General features: G+C 36.0%; 1 protein-coding gene across 9 annotated transcripts in view; it reads left to right on the top strand.

Annotated features, from left to right (window-relative positions):
- Nucleotides 1–22,215, top strand: part of LOC107843617 (probable 3-deoxy-D-manno-octulosonic acid transferase, mitochondrial) — a 35,640-nt gene that overhangs the window by 7,993 nt on the left and 5,432 nt on the right. For 3 of the 9 annotated variants that reach the window (XM_016687946.2, XM_016687942.2, XM_047397252.1), the window contains exons 12-13: nucleotides 547–721; nucleotides 856–983. In XM_016687946.2, the coding sequence (XP_016543432.1) occupies nucleotides 547–721; nucleotides 856–866 (186 nt within the window). In that variant the 3' untranslated portion in view covers nucleotides 867–983. Of the gene's footprint in view, nucleotides 1–546; nucleotides 722–855; nucleotides 1,832–10,977; nucleotides 11,682–13,052; nucleotides 13,111–22,215 lie in introns of those variants that run through there. The other 6 variants (XM_016687945.2, XM_016687947.2, XM_047397254.1 and 3 more) reach the window with 6 other exon arrangements.

The raw sequence follows: 22,215 nt of genomic DNA, 5'->3' as shown, positions 1-22,215 counted from the left end.
ATAGTCTTTGACTGCAAATTTTGGATTTGTTAGCTCCCTGTCAATCTCCTAGAATGCACATCCATTGTACTGGAGCTATCTGTCTTTTGTACGAATTTCCATTTTCTAGGTGCCTTAAATGAAATTTCTTACTTCATAAAGAAAAGGTCAATAGCCTTTGACTGACAAAAGTTTCAAGAACCAGGTTATCTTCTGCGGAAATTCTGAATGCTCTAGATAGCGTAGTACTGTAAGAGTGAAGTATCCGTATGAAGTGTGTGAGATATGTAAATTGATAATGTACCTTTAATTTTCAAGAGTACAATCTTAACTAGAAAGATAATTCAATTATAGTGTTTATATAAATTGGTACTGATGAACCTGCAGCGGCAAGGGACTAATTTCAGAGCGTAGTTCTGTAGAGAATTATGCACTTACAAGTCTGAAGAGCTGAAAGTACTGTTATCACAGAGGCGTCAGCATATTGAAATATTTATTGTGGTTTACATTATATATGATTTTTATCTTCCTCTTTGAGGTCCTTGTCAGACTTCTTTGCTCTGACAGGTTTCTGGACACATTCTTGTCGAAGCTCTCAGCAACCTTCTTAGTGATGCAAAGCTTTTGGAAGAACGTCAAGAAGCTGCTAAGCAAGCTTATCATGCTCTGTCTTGTGGGATCACTGAAAATGTTTGGGGTCTTCTAGACTTCCACATTTTTCGGATTGCACTTGCAAACCAAGGTTTGATGCTGTGAAACTATCTAAGCTGCTAAGCAAGCTTATCAAACCTCTTTTGCATGACGCCGATTTGAATTTCCCTCAGCTTCTTTTGATAGTTCACGGCAGTTAATTTATATACTTTTCTGCTGTCTCAGATTGTCCATAGTGAGATTTGCCTCCCAAGATGCTTTATGAGTAAAGAGCAGCCTAAGAGGACAAGGATTTATCATTTCCTAAGAGTACAAGGATTTTTCAGGGGAGGCCTCAAACAAAAGTGAATCAGGTAAGTTAAAGATTTACATATTGGTTTGCAGATGCATGAATTCTATTATTAGCTGTTATCAAGAACATACATCCAACTGCATAGAGTGGTGCATCAGTATGAACATGGAACTTATTTGGGTAGTGTTAGGTAACACCTTTTTTTACATCATTTGATTAGGAATTTTTGGGCGTAAACTCAACAGAGAACAATTTGGTTTGGTTTCCAAACCAAACAGAAACAAGTTTGGTTTGGAAATCAAACTAATATCTGGCAAGCGACGCAAAGATTTTACCAAAAATGAAGTATTTCTTGTTTAGGGATCATCAGTATTTTCTAATTATGTTTTCTGTATTATATTATCACTCCCCCACTTTATGGGATTACACTGGGATCTGGGTATATTGTTGTATCTTATATTATCACTGGAGGGGAGCTTTGGAGCAGCAATAAAGTTGTCTCCGTGTTACCTAAGGTCACGCGTTCGAGCTGTAGAAGCAACCACTAATGTTTGTATTAGGATATGTTGTCTAAATCACACTCTTGGGGTGCGGCCCTCCCCGTACCCTGCTAATGCTAGATGCTTTGTGCACGGGGCTACCACATATTATATTATCACTATTAAATATCGATAATTTAGTGGAGAAGAAGGATCTGACTGACTTCCTCAATATCATTGATTCAGTCCAATGACAATGATGCTTGATTGGCTAGAGGTGATGTTATTGCGGCAATCCTAACCGTTAAAGCATTCAAGAGAAGCAACAGAAATTCTTTCCCGTCCCGTGAGATTGCTCAAAGCATGAAATGAAGAACATAATCTGAATGGAGTGCATTTGCGTTTCTGTGGATTGGACAAGAATTTCGTGGTACTACCCTACTTAGAAATCTCTTCCATCTCTGGGCTACTTTGCTGTTTAAAATTATCTACTCTTCTCTTATCACGACCCAAACCGAGGCTCAAGGCCGCGACAAGCATCCCAAGCCGTGAAGGCCTGAGCGCCCCTTTTTCTATCTGGCAATCATGCACAACGTCCATACAATATAAAGAAATGCGGAAATTTAACAAAACGGAAACATAGTCAATCTCTTAATTCAACTGAACAAATACGAGATTAAGTTTATAGCATTCAAGATTCATGACACTACTCTGCGAAATCTCTAATAACATGAAAACAATATCTGTCTGAAAACTGGGACAAGGCCCCAGTCGGACCATAAACCCAAATAAAATAATAATGTTCCATAACCGGGCCTTTCGAAGTAAGGGAGGCTCACCAACTGGGACTTCTGACAGGATCAATCTACTGCTTAGTGGGACTTGGGACTGAGCCTCAGATCCTGAAATATAGGAGTCAATACAGATGTAATGGTATGCAGAGCAATCCAAAATAGCGTTCTTTTATACAACATACATGAGGGCAATTCATAAAACATTTTACATACGATATATGAAAACATATGGGCATACTTAAAAGACTTTGAAACAATTCTTTGAAATCATGACTCGCTCTTTGTCTTACTTCTGAGCTAGATGGTACACCCTACAAGTCTAGTACCTACGGGCTATATGGGTCCGCAATTAACTCGTTGGCCAAGCCCCCACATCCAAGTTTGCCGCAAGGATAAGGGTCCTACATACTAGTCTAGTATACCAGTGTCTCAAGGACAAGTATACATTGGCGTTAGCTAATCTTATCACCCGAATTGGCAAAACTCGGTTTCCAGCGATGAGCCCTTACACTCATGCCTTCTTCGGGTAACCATCTAACTTTCCTTAAGCCTATTTTTAATATTTTAAATCATGTGTCTTTCTGAAAAGTGGTCTAATGTCTGTAAACTTTCTGTGGTTTAGTGTGAGTCTGTTATGGCATTTGTCTGTTTATCGTCTTACCAAGACTTGCAAGTCGGATAAGCCATAAAATATCATGTTACAGTCGTTTCATTTAAAACATAATGTTTGAACCATCAAATCATTCAAACAGTACAAGAGAATTTGTATTTCGAAATATATGAAAACTTATGCAAAGATTCCCTCTTTCAATTCTTAAACATGTGGTGGTCAATTACTTTGTAGCAAACCATGCAATTCTTTCAATAATCATTTTAACATTTACAACCTGTCCGTTGCACCTTATCCAGAAGGTTGCCTCACTGCCTTGGCTGCGACGGTCAAGGCGACGGTCCGCCAACCTGGCCGTCGCACCTGGGCGATTCTGACAGCTCTGAGTAAAATGTCCATAACTTTTTACTCTGATACCGGATTTGGACGAAATTGGTATCGTTGGAAAGCTAATTCACTTTTCCACATGAATATAAGTGAAAATCTTAAAAATACCACATGTACAAAAGTGGATTCATATTTCAAAGCAAGCTTCTAACATCCTTGGGACGATTTCAAGCTAAGAAAAAGTACGGGGTATTACACCGAGGTGGACTAGTCTGAACAGGAGGAACTCCTAGAGTAGCAACAAACTCTAGGGTACGAGCTCTAATACGAGTCCGCATCCTATGGGTAGGGCGGACATCCTCAGCTTGGGCATTCTGTTCGTTGGATCTACGGGGAGGCATGTTAACTTTCTGAAATATAGGAAATCATTGAGTAGAGGACGTACAGACTCTATAGCACGAACTAAATCATGCAAAGAAGAGAGACATTCCTAAACACCTTGTAGCCCCCTGCTTATAAGTGTGGTGCGCTATACACCCATGAACAGGACTCTACCCGACGCGATTTCGCAGACACCCTGGGACCATGAACTGTGCTCTGGTACCAAGTTTGTCACGATCCGAACCGAGGCCCAGGCCGCGACGAGCATCCCAAGCCATGAAGGCCTGAGCGCCCTTTTTTTCTATCTGGCAATCATGCACAACGTCCATACAATATAAAGAAATGCGAAAATTAACGAAACGGAAACATGGTCAGTCTCTTAATTCAACTGAACAAATACGAGATGAAGTTCATAACATTCAAGATTCATGACATTAGTCTGCGAAATCTCTAATAACACAAAAACAATATCTGTCTGAAAACTGGGACAAGGCCCCCAGTTAGACCATAAACCCAAATAAAATAACAATGTTCCATAACCAGGCCTTCCGAAGTAAAGGAGACTCACCAGCTGTGACTTCTGACAGGATCAATCTACTGCTTAGCGGGACCCCGGGACTGAGCCTCAAATCCTGAAATATAGGAGTCAATACAGATGTACTGGTACGTAGAGCAATCCAAAATAGCATTCTTTTATACAACATACATGAGGGCAATTCATAAAACATTTTACATACAATATATGAAAACACATGGGCTTACTTAAAAGACTTTGAAACAATTCTTTGAAATCATGACTCACTCTTTAAGCTAGATGGTACACCCTACAAGTCTAGTACCCACGGGCTATATGGGTCCGCCATTAACTAGTCGGCCAAGCCCCCACTTTCAAGTTTGCCGCAAGGATAGGGGTCCTACATACACGTCTAGTATACCAGTGTCTCAATGACATGTATACATTGGTGTTAGCCAATCATATCACCCGAATCGGCAAAACTCGGTTTCCAGGGATGAGCCTTACACTCATGCCTTCTTCGAGTAACCATCTAACTCTCTTTAAGCCTATTTTTAACATTTTAAATCACGCGTCTTTCTGAAAAGTGGTCTAATGTCTGAAAACTTTCAGTGGTCTGGTCTGGTCTGAGTCTATTATGGCATTTGTCTGTTTATCGTCATACCAAGACTTGCAAGTCGGATAAGCCATAAAATATCATGTTACAGTCTTTTCATTTAAAACATAATGTTTGGACCACCAAATCATTCAAACAGTACGAGAGAATTTGTGTTTCGAAATATATGAAAACTTATGCAAAGATTCTCTCTTTCAATTCTTAAACATGTGGTGGTCAATTACTTTGTAGCAAACCATGCAATTCTTTCAATAATCATTTTAACATTTACAAGCAAGAAAACACCCTCTCTTCAATTTACAACCAATATCAAGTCCATATCAATAGTAAAACAGTTATCTCTTACTTCAAAATATACAATTGGGAATGACATGATAGTATAATTTTTCTTTTACATAGACGATATATTAAAGTTGTGTTGAAGCTCTCTCTCCTCTTTCTCTTTCCTCCTTCTACCGCCCAAACCCTAGATTTGTCGCCGGAATTACTCATCGGATTCCAAATTCCCTTCTGGTTTCCCTCTAAATCCAATTTCACAACTTGGGTTTCCCTCAAAATTCAATTTTGGTACTTGGATTCTGCTCAAAATTCAAAATTTGTATACAGACCGTGCCGTCGCCGTTGAAGCAGATGCCGGCGACAGGTAAGTACGTTGCTCCATCTCTTTTCCTTGGTCTCTCCCTTCCCCTGCATTCTCTTTGACGTGACTGGTCAGTCTCTGTGAAGTAGACGCCGGCGGCGAAACAACACCAGCGACAGGTAGGCACACTTCTCTCTCCCTCTCTTTCTTGGTCTTCCTCTCTTTCCCCCTCCCTCCCTCTCTCCCTTTCCCCCTCCCTCCCTCTCTCCCCTCTCCACTATCAGCAGATTTGCGAAGGCAGCAACTTGCTGATTACTGGTCCGCGATCGGATTCGGTGAACTGGTTCGACTGGTTCGACGGACGTCGGTGGTGAAGGCGGCGGAGCCACAAAATTCAGGTGGGGGTCGCTACCGGATATTGCAACTACTGTCCAGATCCGAGCCGGCGACTTTCCGGCGAAGTGATTTCGGCGACCCAGTTTGCCAGGTTCCAGCACAACAAGCAAGAGCAGATTACATGATATACGTATTTTTGGTGACTTCTAACTCTTTAACTTTATTTTATCACGTGATTTTTCAATATTTTTGTTGCCTGTAATTTGCGTGGGATTTCCTATCTGTGATTTGGATTTCTATTAGTTCTTAAAATTTGGATATAGTGTATACTTTGATAGTGTCTTTATTGTCTTGCTATTTCTGAACCTCTTATGTTGCTTCATATTATTTATCGTACTATCTCCTGTATCTTGACTTGCGTGTCTGCTGTAGTATATTCGTGACTTGCACCGCTCCTTATTATTTGTTTGGCTGTCCTTGGTGCCAGGCCATTATTGTGCTCTATTTTTCTTACTGTTAGTTTTGTCCTTACCTTGGTTTTGTTTTTTCTCCCTATTTGAGTTTAGTTTTGTTTCTTGATTATTTCTTCTAACTGCTGCTTTGTTACTACCATTGTTTATATTTTCTTATATTTTCTTGTAGTAGTGGCTGTGGGCATTGATGGTTGGATAGGGTCATGTCCGAGGGGGTTGGGGCGGGGGGCTGTTGTGGTGGCGGGAGAAGAGGAAAGGGCGGGGGTGAGAGGGAGGCCAAGGTTTGGCCTCAGGGGCGGTAGAGCAAGACGTGTTGATAGGGTTGGTAGGCTGAGCGTTGGGTCTTGGAATATAGAGACTCTTTAGGGTAAGTCCATGGAGCTTGTGAAAATTCTTAGAAGAGGAGGATTAATATTGCGTGTGTTCAAGAGACCAAGTGGGTAGGGTCTAAGGCTAGGGATGTGGATGGTTACAAGCTTTGGTACTCTGGGAGCGAGATGCGTAGGAATGAAGTTGGCATCTTAGTAGATGAAGAGCTTAGAGGTCAGGTAGTAGAGGTAAAGAGGATCAGCGATAGGTTGATGACTATTAAGTTGGTCATTGGGGGGTTTACCCTGAACGTGTGTAGTGCTTATGCGCCGCAAGTGGGCTTGGATGGGGAGGAGAAGATGCGGTTTTGGGAGGCTTTGAATGAGGTGGTGAGAGGCGTGCCTAGCTTGGAGAAGATTGTTGTAGCAGGAGATTTCAATGGGCACATTGGGGCGTTACCGGGAGGCTTTAGTGATGTGCATGGTGGTTTTGGTTTTAGGGAAAAAAATGAAGAGGGGGCTACTCTATTGGATTTTGCGAGGTCCTTTGGGCTGGTGGTGGTGAACTCGGGCTTCCCGAAGAAGGACGATCACCTGATCACCTTCCGAAGCACGATAGCCAAGACCCAGATTGACTTTTTGTTGCTTAGGAAAGGGGATAGGGTGTTGTGTAGGGACTGTAAGGTCATCCCGAGTGAGAATCTTTCGATCCAGCATAGGCTCTTGGTTATGAATTTGGGTATAAAGAAGGATAAGAAAAGAAGGGGTGAGGAGTGTAGACCTAGAATTAAGTGGGGCGGCTTGACACCAATGAATGCGTGGGAGATAGGGGAGAAGTTGGCGGGAATGGGGGTGTGGGAGTTTAGGGGGAACGTGGATAGTATGTGGGATAGGGTGGCTAGGTGCATCAGGGAGAATGCTAGTGAGGTGTTGGGTGTTTCTAGGGGCCGGGCCGGGCATCATCGGGGGGATTGGTGGTGGAATGAAGAGGTTAAGAAGAAAGTGGAGACCAAGAAAGGGGCGTATGCTAAGTTGGTTGAGAGTAAGGACGAAGAAGAGAAGCAGGTAAATAGGAAAGAGTACAAGTTAGCTATGAAGGAGGCTAAGTTAGCAGTTACTACGGCTAAGACGGCAGCATTTGAGAGCTTGTATGCGGGGTTATAGGAGAAAGGAGGAGAAAAAAAGTTGTTTAGACTCGCTAAGGCTAGGGAGAGGAAGGGTCGTGACCTCGATCAGGTGAAGTGCATTAAGGGGGAGGACGGTACAGTGTTGGTGGAGGACGGCCACATTAAGAATAGATGGGAGTCGTATTTTCATAGGCTCTTGAATGACGAAGGGGATAAAGCTATTGTGTTAGGGGAGTTGGAGCACTCAGAGGAGTGTCGGGATTTTAGTTATTGTAGACGTTTTAAGGTAGAGGAGGTTAGAGAGGTTGTTCGCAGGATGCGAAGGGGTAGGGCGACGGGGCCTGATGAGATACCTACCTGTGGATTTTTGGAAGTTTTCTGGCGAGGCTGGTTTAATGTGGTTGACTGGATTGTTTAATGGAATTTTCAAGACGGCGAAAATGCCCGAGGCTTGGAGGTGGAGTACTATGATCTCTCTTTATAAGAACAAGGGTGACATTCAGAGTTGCAATAACTATAGGGGTATTAAGTTATTGAGTCATTCTATGAAGATTTGGGAGAGAGTGGTCGAGGTGAGGCTGAGACGGATATGTCTATTTCGGAGAACCAGTTTAGATTTATGCCTGGCCGCTCGACGACGGAGGCAATTCACCTAGTACGGAGGCTGGTGGAATAGTATAGGGAAAGGAAGAAGGACCTGCACATGGTGTTTATTGACTTGGAGAAAGCATACGACAAAGTCCCCAGGGAGGTGCTTTGGAGATGCTTGGAGGTGAGTGGAGTCCCGGTGGCATATATCAGAGCAATTAAGGACATGTATGATGGAGCTAAAACTCAGGTGAGGACGGCGGGAGGAGACTCAGAGCATTTCACTGTCTTGACAGGATTGCATCAGGAATCTACTCTTAGTCCCTTTTTGTTTGCTTTGGTGATGGATGTGTTGACGCGGCGTATTCAAGGAGAGGTGCCTTGATGTATGCTTTTTGCAGATGATGTAGTTTTGATTGATGAGACGCGGGAATTAGAGGTGTGGAGACAAACTCTTGAGTCTAAAGGGTTCAGGTTGAGTAGGAGCAAGACAGAGTATTTGGAATGCAAGTTTAATGACGTGAGGCTGGAGAATGAGGTGGTAGTGAAGTTGGAATCACAGGTGGTATGTAAGAGGGATAGTTTCAAGTATCTCGGGTCCGTGATTCAGGGTAACGGTGATATTGAAGAGGATGTCTCGCACCGTATTGGGGTGGGATAGATGAAGTGGAAGCTCGCTTCGGGGGTATAGTGTGATAAGAAGGTGCCGCCCAAGCTTAAAGGCAAATTTTACAGGGTGGCAATCCGTCCGGCCATGTTGTATGGAGCGGAGTGTTGGCCAGTTAAGAACTCTCACATTCAAAAAATGAAGGTGGCGGAAATGCGGATGTTGCGTTGGATGTGTGAGCTGACTAGGGGGGATAGAGTTAGATTAAGATGCGGGAAGTCCGATTGAGATGGTTCAGACACGTTATGAGGAGGGGCATGGATGCCCTGGTTCGTAGGTGTGAGAGGCTAGCTTTGGATGGTTTTAGGCGGGTAGGGGTAGGCCGAAGAAGTACTGGGGAGAGGTGATTAGGCGGGACATGGAGCAGTTACAACTCATTGAGGACATGACCCTAGATAGGAAGATCTGGAGGACGCGAATTAGGACAGAAGGCTAAGGTCAGTTTGGGTGTAGGGTAGGGAATTACTTGGTGCGGGTATTATTCTTGTTATGATACCTTGTTTCATGCTTTATTACGAATCTGTTTACTTTTCTCTGTTTACTATTACTTGTGGGTGTCGTATTTATGTTATGGTTTACTATGAATTTGTTTAGTATTCCGTGCCTCGAGCCGGGGGTCTATCGGAAACAACCTTTCTACTTCTTTAGAGGTAGAGGTATGGACTGCGTACATCTTACCCTCCCCAGACCTCACTATGTGGGAATACACTGGGTTTGTTGTTGTTCAAAATATACAATTGAACAACCAACAACATGTGAAATCAAGAGGTATCGAAACAAGAGAGGGGTTGCGTCATTTATGCTCTCAATTGAACTTTGCAAAACTGAAAACGCGTATGTATACGTGGTTATAATTCAATTCTATAAAAGGGGTTCAAGACAAACGTTTACTTTCATCAAAACAAGTTCATAATATATGCTATTCAAAACCATGTCAAAACCCTCTTTGTAAACATGATTATATATCTTTGAACTTAATAAAAATCATAAAACTTATGCCCAAGGAGTTTAGGATGGCCCCACGTATCTTAGATTACTTAGTTCGAAGGATAGAACCCGAATCTTGATTTGTTTGTTGGAAATCTTGACGTAAGAGCTTGATTCTTGATCTTTGGGGGGTTTAGGGTTTTCTTGGAGAGGAAAAGTGAATGATGATGTAACAAATGCTCTTTGGGGGCTTCAATCTTGTGTTTTGGACAGTTTTGGGTAAGGTAAATGACCTGATTGCCCTCAAATACGCGGAAACAGGAACTGAAAAATATGAGAGCACGCTATTCAGCGGGCTACGGAGCGCCGGAATGGAGCGCGCGACGTGTGTTCCGTAGCACCGAAATGGAGCAGGTGACGCAGGCATATTGCGGCGTGCTACTGTTTTGGTGATCCAAACATGCCCTTACACTCGTTCGAAAATTCTGAAACTTCCCCAAGACATGCCCCTTACATCCTTGAACATGAATTAACTTTAAAATCTACGTCTCGAGGTCGGAAAGATCGATTTAAGGATCATTGAAATTCAGGAACTTAAAATATGACTAAGTCCTTTTAAACACTTGGAAAAGTTTCAGGTTGTTAGCTCTTTAAGCATGCTACTAAGTGTGGTATCAAGTCGAGAATACTACGGGGTGTTACACCTCTACTTCCTATGGTTTGCTCATTAGCTGCACCAAGCACGTTCTGCCGGGTGCAGCTTTCACGTTTCTGCCCTAAAATTGTTTCAGCTTCTATGAGGATTCATCCACACAGCTTCCATCAGAACTCTGTTCTGGGAATCACTGCCTGGAATGGTAAAGGTGGTTATGGTAACTGGTAAATGCAGTCATAATCTTCACGATAGAGACGACCTGGTAGACATGACGTCCATAAATTTGTTTACAATTTCTTACAGTTCTGGCAAGCACTATATATGGCTGACTACATTGACTAATGCTGAGAAATATACTTTGTATTTTCAATATCACGTATGGTCAACCAGATGTATGGTCCTGGCAGTCATTGGTTTTTTCTACTACTTCAAATATTAGACTAGTTCAACATACAAAGCGCAGATAAAATTAACTAGAACAACTGCCTTTTTCAATTATCGTACTGATCGGGCCAGTTTGTGTGCATGGAGATCAACTCCGCAGGGTACCTTAGTACCTACTACCTTCCTCCAGAGAACCATAATATTTCACAAGTTATATCCTGCTAGATATAAGCTTGATTTTGAAGGACAAAAATTAAAGACCAACCTTAGTTTGTTTGGATTTCTTCAGAAAGCAGTGAAATGAAGAACAGAAAAGGAACGAAAAGGACAGGGAGGTCAAAATCAAGAAAGTGTAAAGGCAGAAAGATATTACAGTTTCTTTGTTTGGTTTTATGGAAAAGTGAAAGAAAGAAATAATATCCTAGTTCCCATTTAGAGAAGTGGAGCCCAAAGGGAAATTTCCTTTCTCTTCATTTATTAGAATTTAGTATAACCATTTGATATTTAATTTACTAGTTTGATTAATTCAAATTTATACACTATTTTTAAAGAAGTGTTGTCTAGTGCGGTGAGTTAGACTGAGAAGAAGTCAGATGGAGAAAATTAATCCCGGACCTCCCTTATAGAATACCATCAAAAATACATACTTGAATTACCTAAATGATTAGATAAATGAAATAACTAAAATAAGGAGCATATTGTTACTCTTTTTTTCTAACCAATAAACAACTTATATTTAGTACAACGAAATGTTCTAATGCTCAAATAAGAATTACTGAATGCATGTTTTGTGTAACCAAAGGGTTATTTCTGTATACCTGTCTTTTGTAGCCCCCTAATGGCCAGTGGCCACCTCCTATATAAAAGATTGCAAGTCTATTATGAAATGACCAAAATCCAAAAAAGATACGAGTGTCCCACTACAATTTTTTTTTCTAGTAATAAGTATGACAAACTTAGGGATACGTGTATCATCAAACTATCTTTGATGTGCAATTTAGAGTATTTGTTGATGGAACAACAATAACATAGTCTGTGAAATTTTACAAGTAATAGATTGTATGTTGACTTTACTGTTAACTTGTGGAGATATAGAAGTTATTTCCGAAGTATCTTCGATTGAAACGAGTCTAAGATTTAAATTTTGTGAGCTCAACCCTTATGATTTTTAGATCGATTCAAGTTTTACTTATTGTAATTTTAATAAATAATTACATATACATGTATCTTTCATATCGAAAATATTAAATCCAAATGAACGTGACACCCAACATGATCCGCCTCTGTTGCTGGTAGTGACGTTCTTTGGTCGATATTGAACTTGTATGAATAAAATATATTGAAGAGAGATGAAGATAAGTATAATAAAAATCACATTTGGAAATTTTACACACTATTTGGATGGTAGTTTTTCATGGTATGGTATGGTTACTAGGAGAATCATATTTGTTTTGATTGTTTCTTAAAATGTATGATATGGTCTAATTTCAATATCTATATCTATAATATATTAAAAGTGTAAAGACCCTTATAAAAGTGATTTGAATTTTTTGCCCTTCATTAAAAGACTCTCCTTCAGACAAAACTATCTTTTCGCTATTTTCTTTAATTTATTATTTAATTATTTTTAGTATATTAACTAGACTCCTAAAATATATGAGACTCTTAAAATATATAAAAAGAGAATCAATTAATATTTTAATAAGAATTACCATATTTTGAAGGGGGGAGGGGCTTTACCATAAGAAAAACGTACTGGAAAAACATTTGAATTTAGGAAAATTCAACTTGACGAAAACGGAGCAAAAAAAAGTTGAGACTACAAAGAAAAATTTGAATTTGTAATTGTATAAGAAGTGAAATAAATATCATTCTAACTAATTATGTCAATATAAAGACGTTAAAATAAAATAAAAGATTACTTTCTCTCTCTTAACATAAGTTACTAAAATTTTAGATGAAAAATACTTCTAAACTAGGATAAAAAAATACTTCTAAAATAGGACTCTATTAAGAAAATACTTCTATAAATATTGAGATGCACATTAAATTAGAGAAGAAACTGGTTTACTTATTGTGAAAATATGACTGATACTCATCTAACTTGATTCGGTTGCATATCTAGATTGATGGATGCTTAATTTTCTAGCCTTCAACTTCATTCATGTGTGTGTATATGTCTTCTTTGTTTTTATTTAAGTCATTTTTTTAGTGTCAATTTTTGCTCAGACAAGAATTATTTTCATCAAAACTGAAGCTTTGTGATTATTATTGTATTATTTTGTTGTAGTTTTTTCGCCCAAACAAAAATTAGTTTCATCAAAACTGAAGCCTTTTTATCACTATAGTATTATTTTGTTGTAGTTTACAGGTCTTAGATGAATTTACAGGTGGTAGATAAATGTCGGTCGGCTTTGAGGAATTTTTTTAGGTAAGAATTAGGTTTAATTGTATTATTTTTATATCTCTGTTTTGAGATTTTTTTTGTGTTAAAGGTAAAGTTTAGTTGTATTATTTTGATATCTCTATTATCGTATTATTTTGTTATAGTTTACAGGTGGTAGATGAGTGTCGGAAGACTTTGAGGAAATTTTTGTGTAAAGTTTAAATTTAATTATATTGTTTTGATGTCTTTATCATCATATTGTTTTATTGTTTTGTTGCAGTTTACAGGTGGTAGATGAATGTCGATCGGCTTTGAGAAATTTTTTTGGTAAGGTTAGGTTTAATTAAATAAATTCTTTAAAAGATGTTGAATTTAATTATTATATTCATCTTTATTATTTAAACAAATATCTTATTTAGTGTAACGTTTAAACTCAATAAAGTAAGGTACACGCGCAAGGCGCGTACACCTAAACTAGTAAATAACATAAATACCAATCCTTTTACTATTATTTACATTCTCCCACTTCTTTAATTATTTTACTCTCTCCCAATTCATATACATAAGACTGCCGACATATACATAGAAACCTTTGTATATGCGAATTTGTTACCATTGTTAAAATGAAAATAGCGGATTCCCCTGCCATTAAGGACGTAATTAACGTAACTAATTTAATAAGTGGATTATTGCATCCCTTAAATTATGTAACAACTACTGAAATTCTAATTTTGAAAACAACAAATACATAAAAATCAAATAAGACGAAAAATATAAATCAAAATCAATTTGAGCACTGTTTTTTGATCTTTTTGAAGAAAAAAAATTAATTGAAATTCAAGAAGATGAATATTGCTAATTTATTGAAATTCAAGAAGATGAATATTGCTAATTTTTTTTGAGGTATTTTGGTCAATGGGGAATCGAAACAAAATATGTTAATTACAAAAGTGAAGGGATCGTTGTCGCTGAATTAATTAATTATTTGAGGTTGATGTCGTCAATTATTGTCGAATTAAACATTGACAAATCTTGAAAAAATATTGATGTACGTTATGTTGTTGACGGCAATGAATCACCTTTTCATATCTGTAATGATAATAGTGTTCGGTTGTATGTGGAGGTTAAGAATCTCAACCAGTGTTCGTGATGTATCCGTTGTGCATATCAACGATTGATAAATGTGCAGAGGACAGAGAGTTCAATGGAGAAATAGGAGTTGTTCTTTGCTTGGAGGGTGTTGAATTCGATGTTGTGGCTCTCTCTGTTGTTGAGACACAATCAATATAAAATGGGAGATGATATAATGGAGGATGCACCATCATGTGACAATGTCGAAGAGATGGCTATGGCCACAAGCTTGAAAGACAAAGGGAAAAAGATATTTTTTCCTAAATAATTGTTTTACACGTTGTTTCATATATGAATTTATCTTAATCTTTAAAAAAAATAAAAATTTATGATATATTTTTAGTTTAGTTTGTTGGGAATTTTGACTGATGTGCCTAGTAGTTATATTGTTATTATAATGTATATGTGATATGACTTATGTATATGATTATAATATGCATATATAGTACATCAAAATGAGAACGTTATCATAAATCATCCAATGCTCATTTTAAATTTTTAGGTTGTCGGTGACACTAGGCAAAGTGTTTGGTGATGATATAATGGAGGATGTTTTTTTTTTTATGGGAACCACATTCCTCTATACAAAATCAATCTAAGGTTGGATATCTCAGATTCTAACTCTTATAATTAAAACAATAAACTGATTTAGTTTTGTATATGTTTTATGTCATATCTACCAGGATATTGAAGGTTGCAGTGCGGATATTAAAACTGCCACATTAGATGCTCTTGTCGAAGCTGTGGTAAATCAGAAATCGAATTACGCCAAGGTTGAAACATCTATTACAGTGAATATCCATAAAGAGCATCCAGTAAATACATAAAGTGCATTTTTTCAGTATACATTTCAAATATTTTACACATCACACTACTTTTACTAACGCATTTAAAAAAAACTAGCACTATACATATAATATTTACTAGTAGGATGATTACTTGAGTACAATTTTAAAATCTGCTCAAGCTGACTTAGACGCCATAATGGAAGGTCTGGCAGCACTGGTGGATGATCTTCCTCTAGAAGTTGTTAAACCGTCAGAAGAATAGTTAGCCCGCATTCCATATCTGTTAGTCAGATTCCTCTAGATTTTCCTGATGCAGTTGTTGCGACACATTAAGCTGCAAAAATTCCTGTCAGGAGGACCAGGATTAAATCTAAAGTTTTTAAGTCACCATACTTGACAGAGTATGCTTCTGGTTCAAAGGTCATTGAGGACGAAATCACTAAATTGAAACAAAAATTCGCATTTGATGATTTCATAATATCTGATGATATGTCAAGGCATGTCATTGAAGAGTACAAGAAGTGGGTTGAGGAAGGTCTATTGAAGTTTCATGCAAAAAAGTAAGTTTGCTCATTATTAAACTTTAACATTTTTTGTTAATATGCGTATACAATTTATATTTTTTTCTTACTAACAAAATTTAATATTTTATAGAAAAATAAATGATAACTACTACAGAGCAAAAACATCTGCTCTTGGAGTTCAAGAATTCAATTTTGTTGTTGCACATGCACGGTCAAAAATTTATTTTACTTGATGTCTCAAACAAATGCATGCTGGAACTTTCATATTTACATACATATACCTAAGTTCATTCGACTTACATATATAAAAATTTATTATGTTTTTTGCCATAGTCAGTTGTACACTGCTGATTTATGTATGCGCATCAAATTTATATATATGTATGCCTGTTATGTATTTTCCTTATCATTATGTATATAAATATCTGATGAAAAGTTAATGTGTGGCCGATTGTTGGCAGTTACTTATGTATATGCCTGAGTGCAAAGTAAAATATTTCTATCTATTTGCAATATGTCTGCCTTATTCTATGTATATGCATGCTTGTTGATATGTATGTGCAAATGCTAAAGAATATCTACTTATGTATATAATAGTCTGTTATGTATATGCACTATCAGTTTATAAATACGTCTGCCTGCATGTTATGTATACTAACTCCACAATTATATATACTCTTTTTAACTCATATTACTTAGAGTAAACATATAAATATGTTCACAGTATAAATCGACATAATGCTTCTTCTTTGTATTTCAACTTTGTAGCATATTGATGTGATATTCTATCATCTGTGCAAAATTAAAATTAAGGATTGACCAAGAATACAGATTCACAACAACAAACTGCTTTTTCAAGAGCTATATTGAGAAGACGTACCGAAGATATGATCCTGATGATTCAGATACAGTACTTTCTACACAGCAGGATTATGTTCAGTCTGTTATTGTGGTCCAGAATGAAGAGGCACTAACAAACATAATCAAGGAATTTTGCATTCCAGCTAGGTTACCATGGCACCTAGTTGCTGAGGTGTATGTTCTTGTCAACTGCAATGAAAAGTTTTACTAGGTATTAGTTGTTACTGCTCTAAAGGATAGACGCATACGCGTCTATGACTCACTGTCTAATCTAAGAAATATAGACTCATCGCCTGAGATTCACAAGTTGGCAGTGATGCTGTCAACTTACTTGTCTGACAGTGGATTTTTTAAAGAAACAACACGTGCAGATTGGGCAAATCTTGATGCATATAGGAATAAGATGGGTCAAAGGACACAGTTAATGAATCAACACTCATTTGAGATTGAGTATGTGCAAAACATTACTCAACAAGAATGTGACAATTTGTAAGTAATCTTCTATATTTTTTTATGAACTACTATTTATGCTGTGTTAGAAGAAATACCGTGTTTGTTTCTTCCAAGCTGACATGCAAAAAAATAAACACGTTATTTTGTCCAACACATCATAAATAACAGTTAGATTACTTACAAGCTGTCACATTCTTGTTGAGTACTGTTTTGCATATACTCAACCTTGAATGGGTGTTGATTCACTAACTATGTCCTTTAACTCATCTTATCCCTATATGCATCAAGATTTGCACATTCTGTACGTGTCTTTTCTTCAAAAAAATTCGTCGTCAGACAAGTAAGTTGGCAGCATCACTGCCAACTTGTGAATCTCGGACGATGAGTCCATATTTCTTAGATTGGACAGTAAATCATAGACGCGTATGCGGCTATCCTTTAGAGCAATAACAACTAATATCCAGTGAAACTTTTCATTGCAGTTGACAGGAAAATACACCTCATCAACTAGGTGCCATGGTAACCCAGCTAGAATGCAAAATTCCTTGATTATGTTTGTTATTGCCTCTTTATTCTGGGCCACAAAAATAGATTGAGCATAATCCTGTTGTGTAGAAAGTACCATATCGGGATAATATCTACAGTACGTCTTCTCAATATAGCTCTTGAAAAAACAATTGTTGTGCATTTATATTCTTGATCAATCTTTAATTTCTTGCGCAGGTGATAGAATATCACATCAATGTGCTACAAAAAAGAGGCATTATATCGATTTATACTGTGAACATATTTATATGTTTACCCTAAGTAATATGAGTTAAAAAGAGTCTACGTAATTGTGTAGTTAGTATACATAACATGCAGGCAGAAGTATTTATAAACTAATAGTGCATATACATAACAAACTGTTATATACATAAGTAGGTATTCTTTAGCATTTGCACATACATATCAACAAGCATGCATATACATAGAATAAGACGGACATATAACAAATAGATAGAAATATTGTACTTTGCACTTGGGCGTATGCATAAGTAACTGCCAATAACCGGTCATACTTAAATTTTTCAATCAGATATTTATATACATAATGGTAAGGAATACATAACAGTCATACATATATATATAAATTTGATGCACATACATAAATCAACAGTGCTGTGACAAAGAACATAACAAATTTTTCTATATGCAAGTCGAATGAACTTAGGTATATGTATGTAAATATGAAAGTTTTTTAAAATTAAAAATATTTCATCGTTTTAGCATGCATTTGTTTGAGACATCAATTTTTTGACCATGCATGTGCAACAACAAAATCAAATTCTTGAACTCCAAGAGCAGATGCTTTTATTCTGTAGTGGTCATCATTCATTTTTCTATAAAATGTTAAATTTTGTTAGTAAGAAAAAAATATAAATTGTAAACACATATTGACAAAAAATGTTCAATTTAATAATGATAAAACTTACTTTTTTACATGAAACTTCAATAGACCTTCTTCAACCCACTTCTTGTACTCTGTAATGACACGCCACGACATGTCGTCAGATATTATGAAATAATCAAACGCGAATTTCTGCATCAATTCTATGATTTCGTTCTCAATGGCATTTGAACCAAAAGTATACTCTGTCAGATATGGTGACTTGAAAACTTTAGATTTAGCCCTGGTTCTCTTGGCAGGGGTTTTTGCAGCTTGATGTGATGTATCAGAAAAATCTGGAGGAATCTGACTATCAGATATGAAATGCGGTTTAACAACTTCTAGCGAAAAATTATCTATCGGTGCTGCCAGACCTTCAATTATGGCGTCTAACTTGTCTTGAGCAAATTCTAAAATTGTACTCGAGTAATCATCCTAATAGTAAATATTATGTGTTAGTTTTGTTTAAACACGTTAGTAAAAGTAGTGTGATGTGTAAAATATTTGACATGTATATTGTACTTTATACATTTAGCGGATGTTTTTTTATGGATATTCACTGTAACAGATGTTCCAACTTTGGTGTAATTCGATTTTTGATTTACCATAGCTTTTATGAGAGCATCTAATGTGACAATTTCATTATCCGCACTATAACCTTCAATATTCTGGTAGATATAACATATACAAAACTAAATCAGTTTATTATTTTAATTATAAGAGTTAAAATCTGAGATATCTAACCTCAAATTATTTTTGTATAAGACTGTTGTTCCCATAAAAAAAAATCATCCTCCATTATATCGTCACCAAACACTTTGCCTAAGTATTTATCAGTATCGCCAACAACTTAAAAGTTTAAAATGAGTATTATATGGTTTCTCGTTTTGATGAACTATGTATATTATAATCTTATACATATCACATATACATTGATATAACTACCAGGGGTATCAGTTAAAATCCACAACAAACTAAGCTAAAAATATATCATAAATTTTTAAAAGTAAAAAAAAAAGTTAAGATGAATTCATATATGAAACAATTTGTGTAAAGCAATTATTTAAGAAAAAATATCTTTTTTCCTTTGTCTTTCAAGCTTGTGGCAATAGCTATCTCTTCGACATTGTTTTGTGATGATGCATCACCTGTTTTAAAACCTCCCATTTCATCATTCTAATAAAATTAGTATTATATATGTGTATTAATAATTTTCATAACATCAATGTAGGATAACAAAAAGGCATATTTATAAAAAAAAGTAGCCCTTTTTTTGTCTTTCACTATTGAAAAATATCCATCTCATCAACCTGCTCTTGTGATGGTACATCTTCCGTTCTTGAACCTTCCACATAATGATCTTGTGGATTTTGTTATAAAATTATGTAAGAATAAATTTTAAAATATTGATTTAAACTAAGAAATAGACATAAATAACCTTAAAATGCTTCTACCGTGAACTTACATTGAATGTTTCTTTTTCTGCCCAAATATTTGCTTCTTCACCATCATAATTTAAAAACAAAAACATTCTTTACATCTAAAAAAGTTTAGATAATATGCATATGAAATATCTTATTTTATTTTATGTATATTATATAACATACATATGTAACAAATATATATACTATCTAATATACATATGTAACAAATATATATATTATCTAATATATATTTGTTACATATGTATGCTATATAATATACATAAAATAAAATAAGACATCTCATATGCATATTAACACAGTTATGTATATTATCTAATATACATAACACAGTTTACATGTATTAATAATATACAAATGATGTGCTATTATACACAAATCAGTGCTTGTATATTGAAGTAGTATATATATGTGAGCCATTGTAAATGAAATTATAATCAAAATACATATAACAATTTATGATGTGTATGAACCTTATACAATAATTTTTTCAAAATACAATATAAATCAGACAAATGAAAAAAATACAAATATAAACAAATTCGTTAATTATATAACGTAAATTCAATTTAGTTTACCTTTTCATCGGTGTGTTTGTTGTGTTTCAACATGTGCATGAGTTCGACATGTTGTTTATCCATTTTGTTGTTTGAGTCTTCATGTTATTTAATCATTAGATCGTGAAGAACGTTGAATTTTTTGTCAACCTGCAGATACAAAGACAAGAAACATCAGTGTTTTCATAATTTAATTTATACTATTGATCATAAGAGAAATTTACACAGGACTGTAAAAACGAGTTTATCTCGTCCCACTTTTCATCAGAAGTAGCATGATGAACAGACTTGCTGGATAATGATGGAGTTGTCTTTGTTGCATCAACACGTTCTGAAACAGTAGTTGGTGTTTTATCTTTTGGCATATGTTTTCTTGAAACAGTCGATGGCGTTTCCTCACGATCTTGCATCTCGACAGTTTTAACATCAAAACGAACTGTCCTCCTCCTCTTCGTAGATTGTGATGCTGATTCATTGGTTCTCAGACCTATCTTTTTAAGAATTGTGGTGGGACTGTTTGAAATCCTCATAACCTTGTAGGTCGGAGTTCGAATGTGTATATATGTCAACAACAAGCCTTTTACCACTACGATCGAAAAAAGTATCATGTGAGAATGAAGATTCAACATCATTCAATTCAATGCCCTTATTAGCAAATCAAGTCTTTGCACTTCTTCACGAGTTGATTGTAAATTGTTGTATACAAACTGTTAAGCAATAAAAATGATGACATTAAGAGTCTATTAAAGTCAACAGAGTGAAATACGAACATTAACTTGAAATAATGTACTAAACACTTACCTTGTTGAACATATCACTCATGAACTTCTCGTACTTGACCTTAATCCTAACAATCTTTCAGTTAAAAGTTCTTGGAATTATATTTTTTACACGCTCAACTATCATGTTGTCTACCTCAGAAAAACATTCATACATCTAAACATTCAGCACATGAGGCATTCCCCCAATCTAGTATTACTGTTTTTCAACAAAGAAATCCCGTCTTTGCATTGCAATAAGCTTTTGAAACGAAGTCTTCCCCCATTAAAATTGTTTCTACCTTCCATCTTCAAGCATCACATAATCCGATCTGCTAATACTAACACCACGTATTTTTGAATATACAAAAGTATGAATAAAGTAAAGTATGGACATATTCAAAGCATCGGTATTGTTGTCAAAGTTTCCCAACTTGAATCGCTGTACAAAAATAATTTTTTTGACAGATTTTTTTGTGTCTGAAAAATTCTTCGCTATTAATACGGGTTTAGATGATTCGGTATAAAGGTAATCCTCGATGTTCCCTTTACATTTAAGTCTGAATATTATAGCAAACTCAGTAATAGAAAATTTGAGAATAGTTTTCTTAGGTAAATGTGAATTTCGTCCGGATTATCTTGCTCTACATCAAGCATAAGTAAGCATTTGAAAATGTGACCCTGAAAGTTACACTGAGGCATGTCTAGAAAGGAACCAAAAATTATTTGACGAAAAAGATTTTGAACTTCTTCACCAAGATAATTATTTATATGTGATCCAAACTCTCGATTTCAATAACTATTGAAATGCAACGAATGCGCAGGGACATTTTTTATCCTATATTTCAGACCCTATTGAAAATAAAAAAGACATTATATGTGAGGCTATATGGTCAAAACATATACAGTACATATCAAATAGCATTTCATTACACACCTAACAACATCTAACAACTAAGCTCACATATGATCAATACATAAAAAAATGATGTATATCAACTAGGCATTTTATTACACATCTAACAACATATCAGAACTTATGTATATATTAGTCATATACATAGATGATGTTCATTGCCTCAAATACAAAAAAAAAAAAATTAAAAACATATACATAAAAATATGATGTATATGAACTAGGAATTTCATTATAAGTTTAATAACATATGTTTACTTTTGTATATATTTTATATATACA

The sequence above is a fragment of the Capsicum annuum genome, chromosome 10 (genome assembly GCF_002878395.1).
Source record: "Capsicum annuum cultivar UCD-10X-F1 chromosome 10, UCD10Xv1.1, whole genome shotgun sequence".
Lineage (NCBI taxonomy): Eukaryota > Viridiplantae > Streptophyta > Magnoliopsida > Solanales > Solanaceae > Capsicum > Capsicum annuum.
The sequence above is the reverse complement of the archived record's forward strand: the minus strand, read 5'-3'. Positions and strand labels throughout refer to the sequence as shown.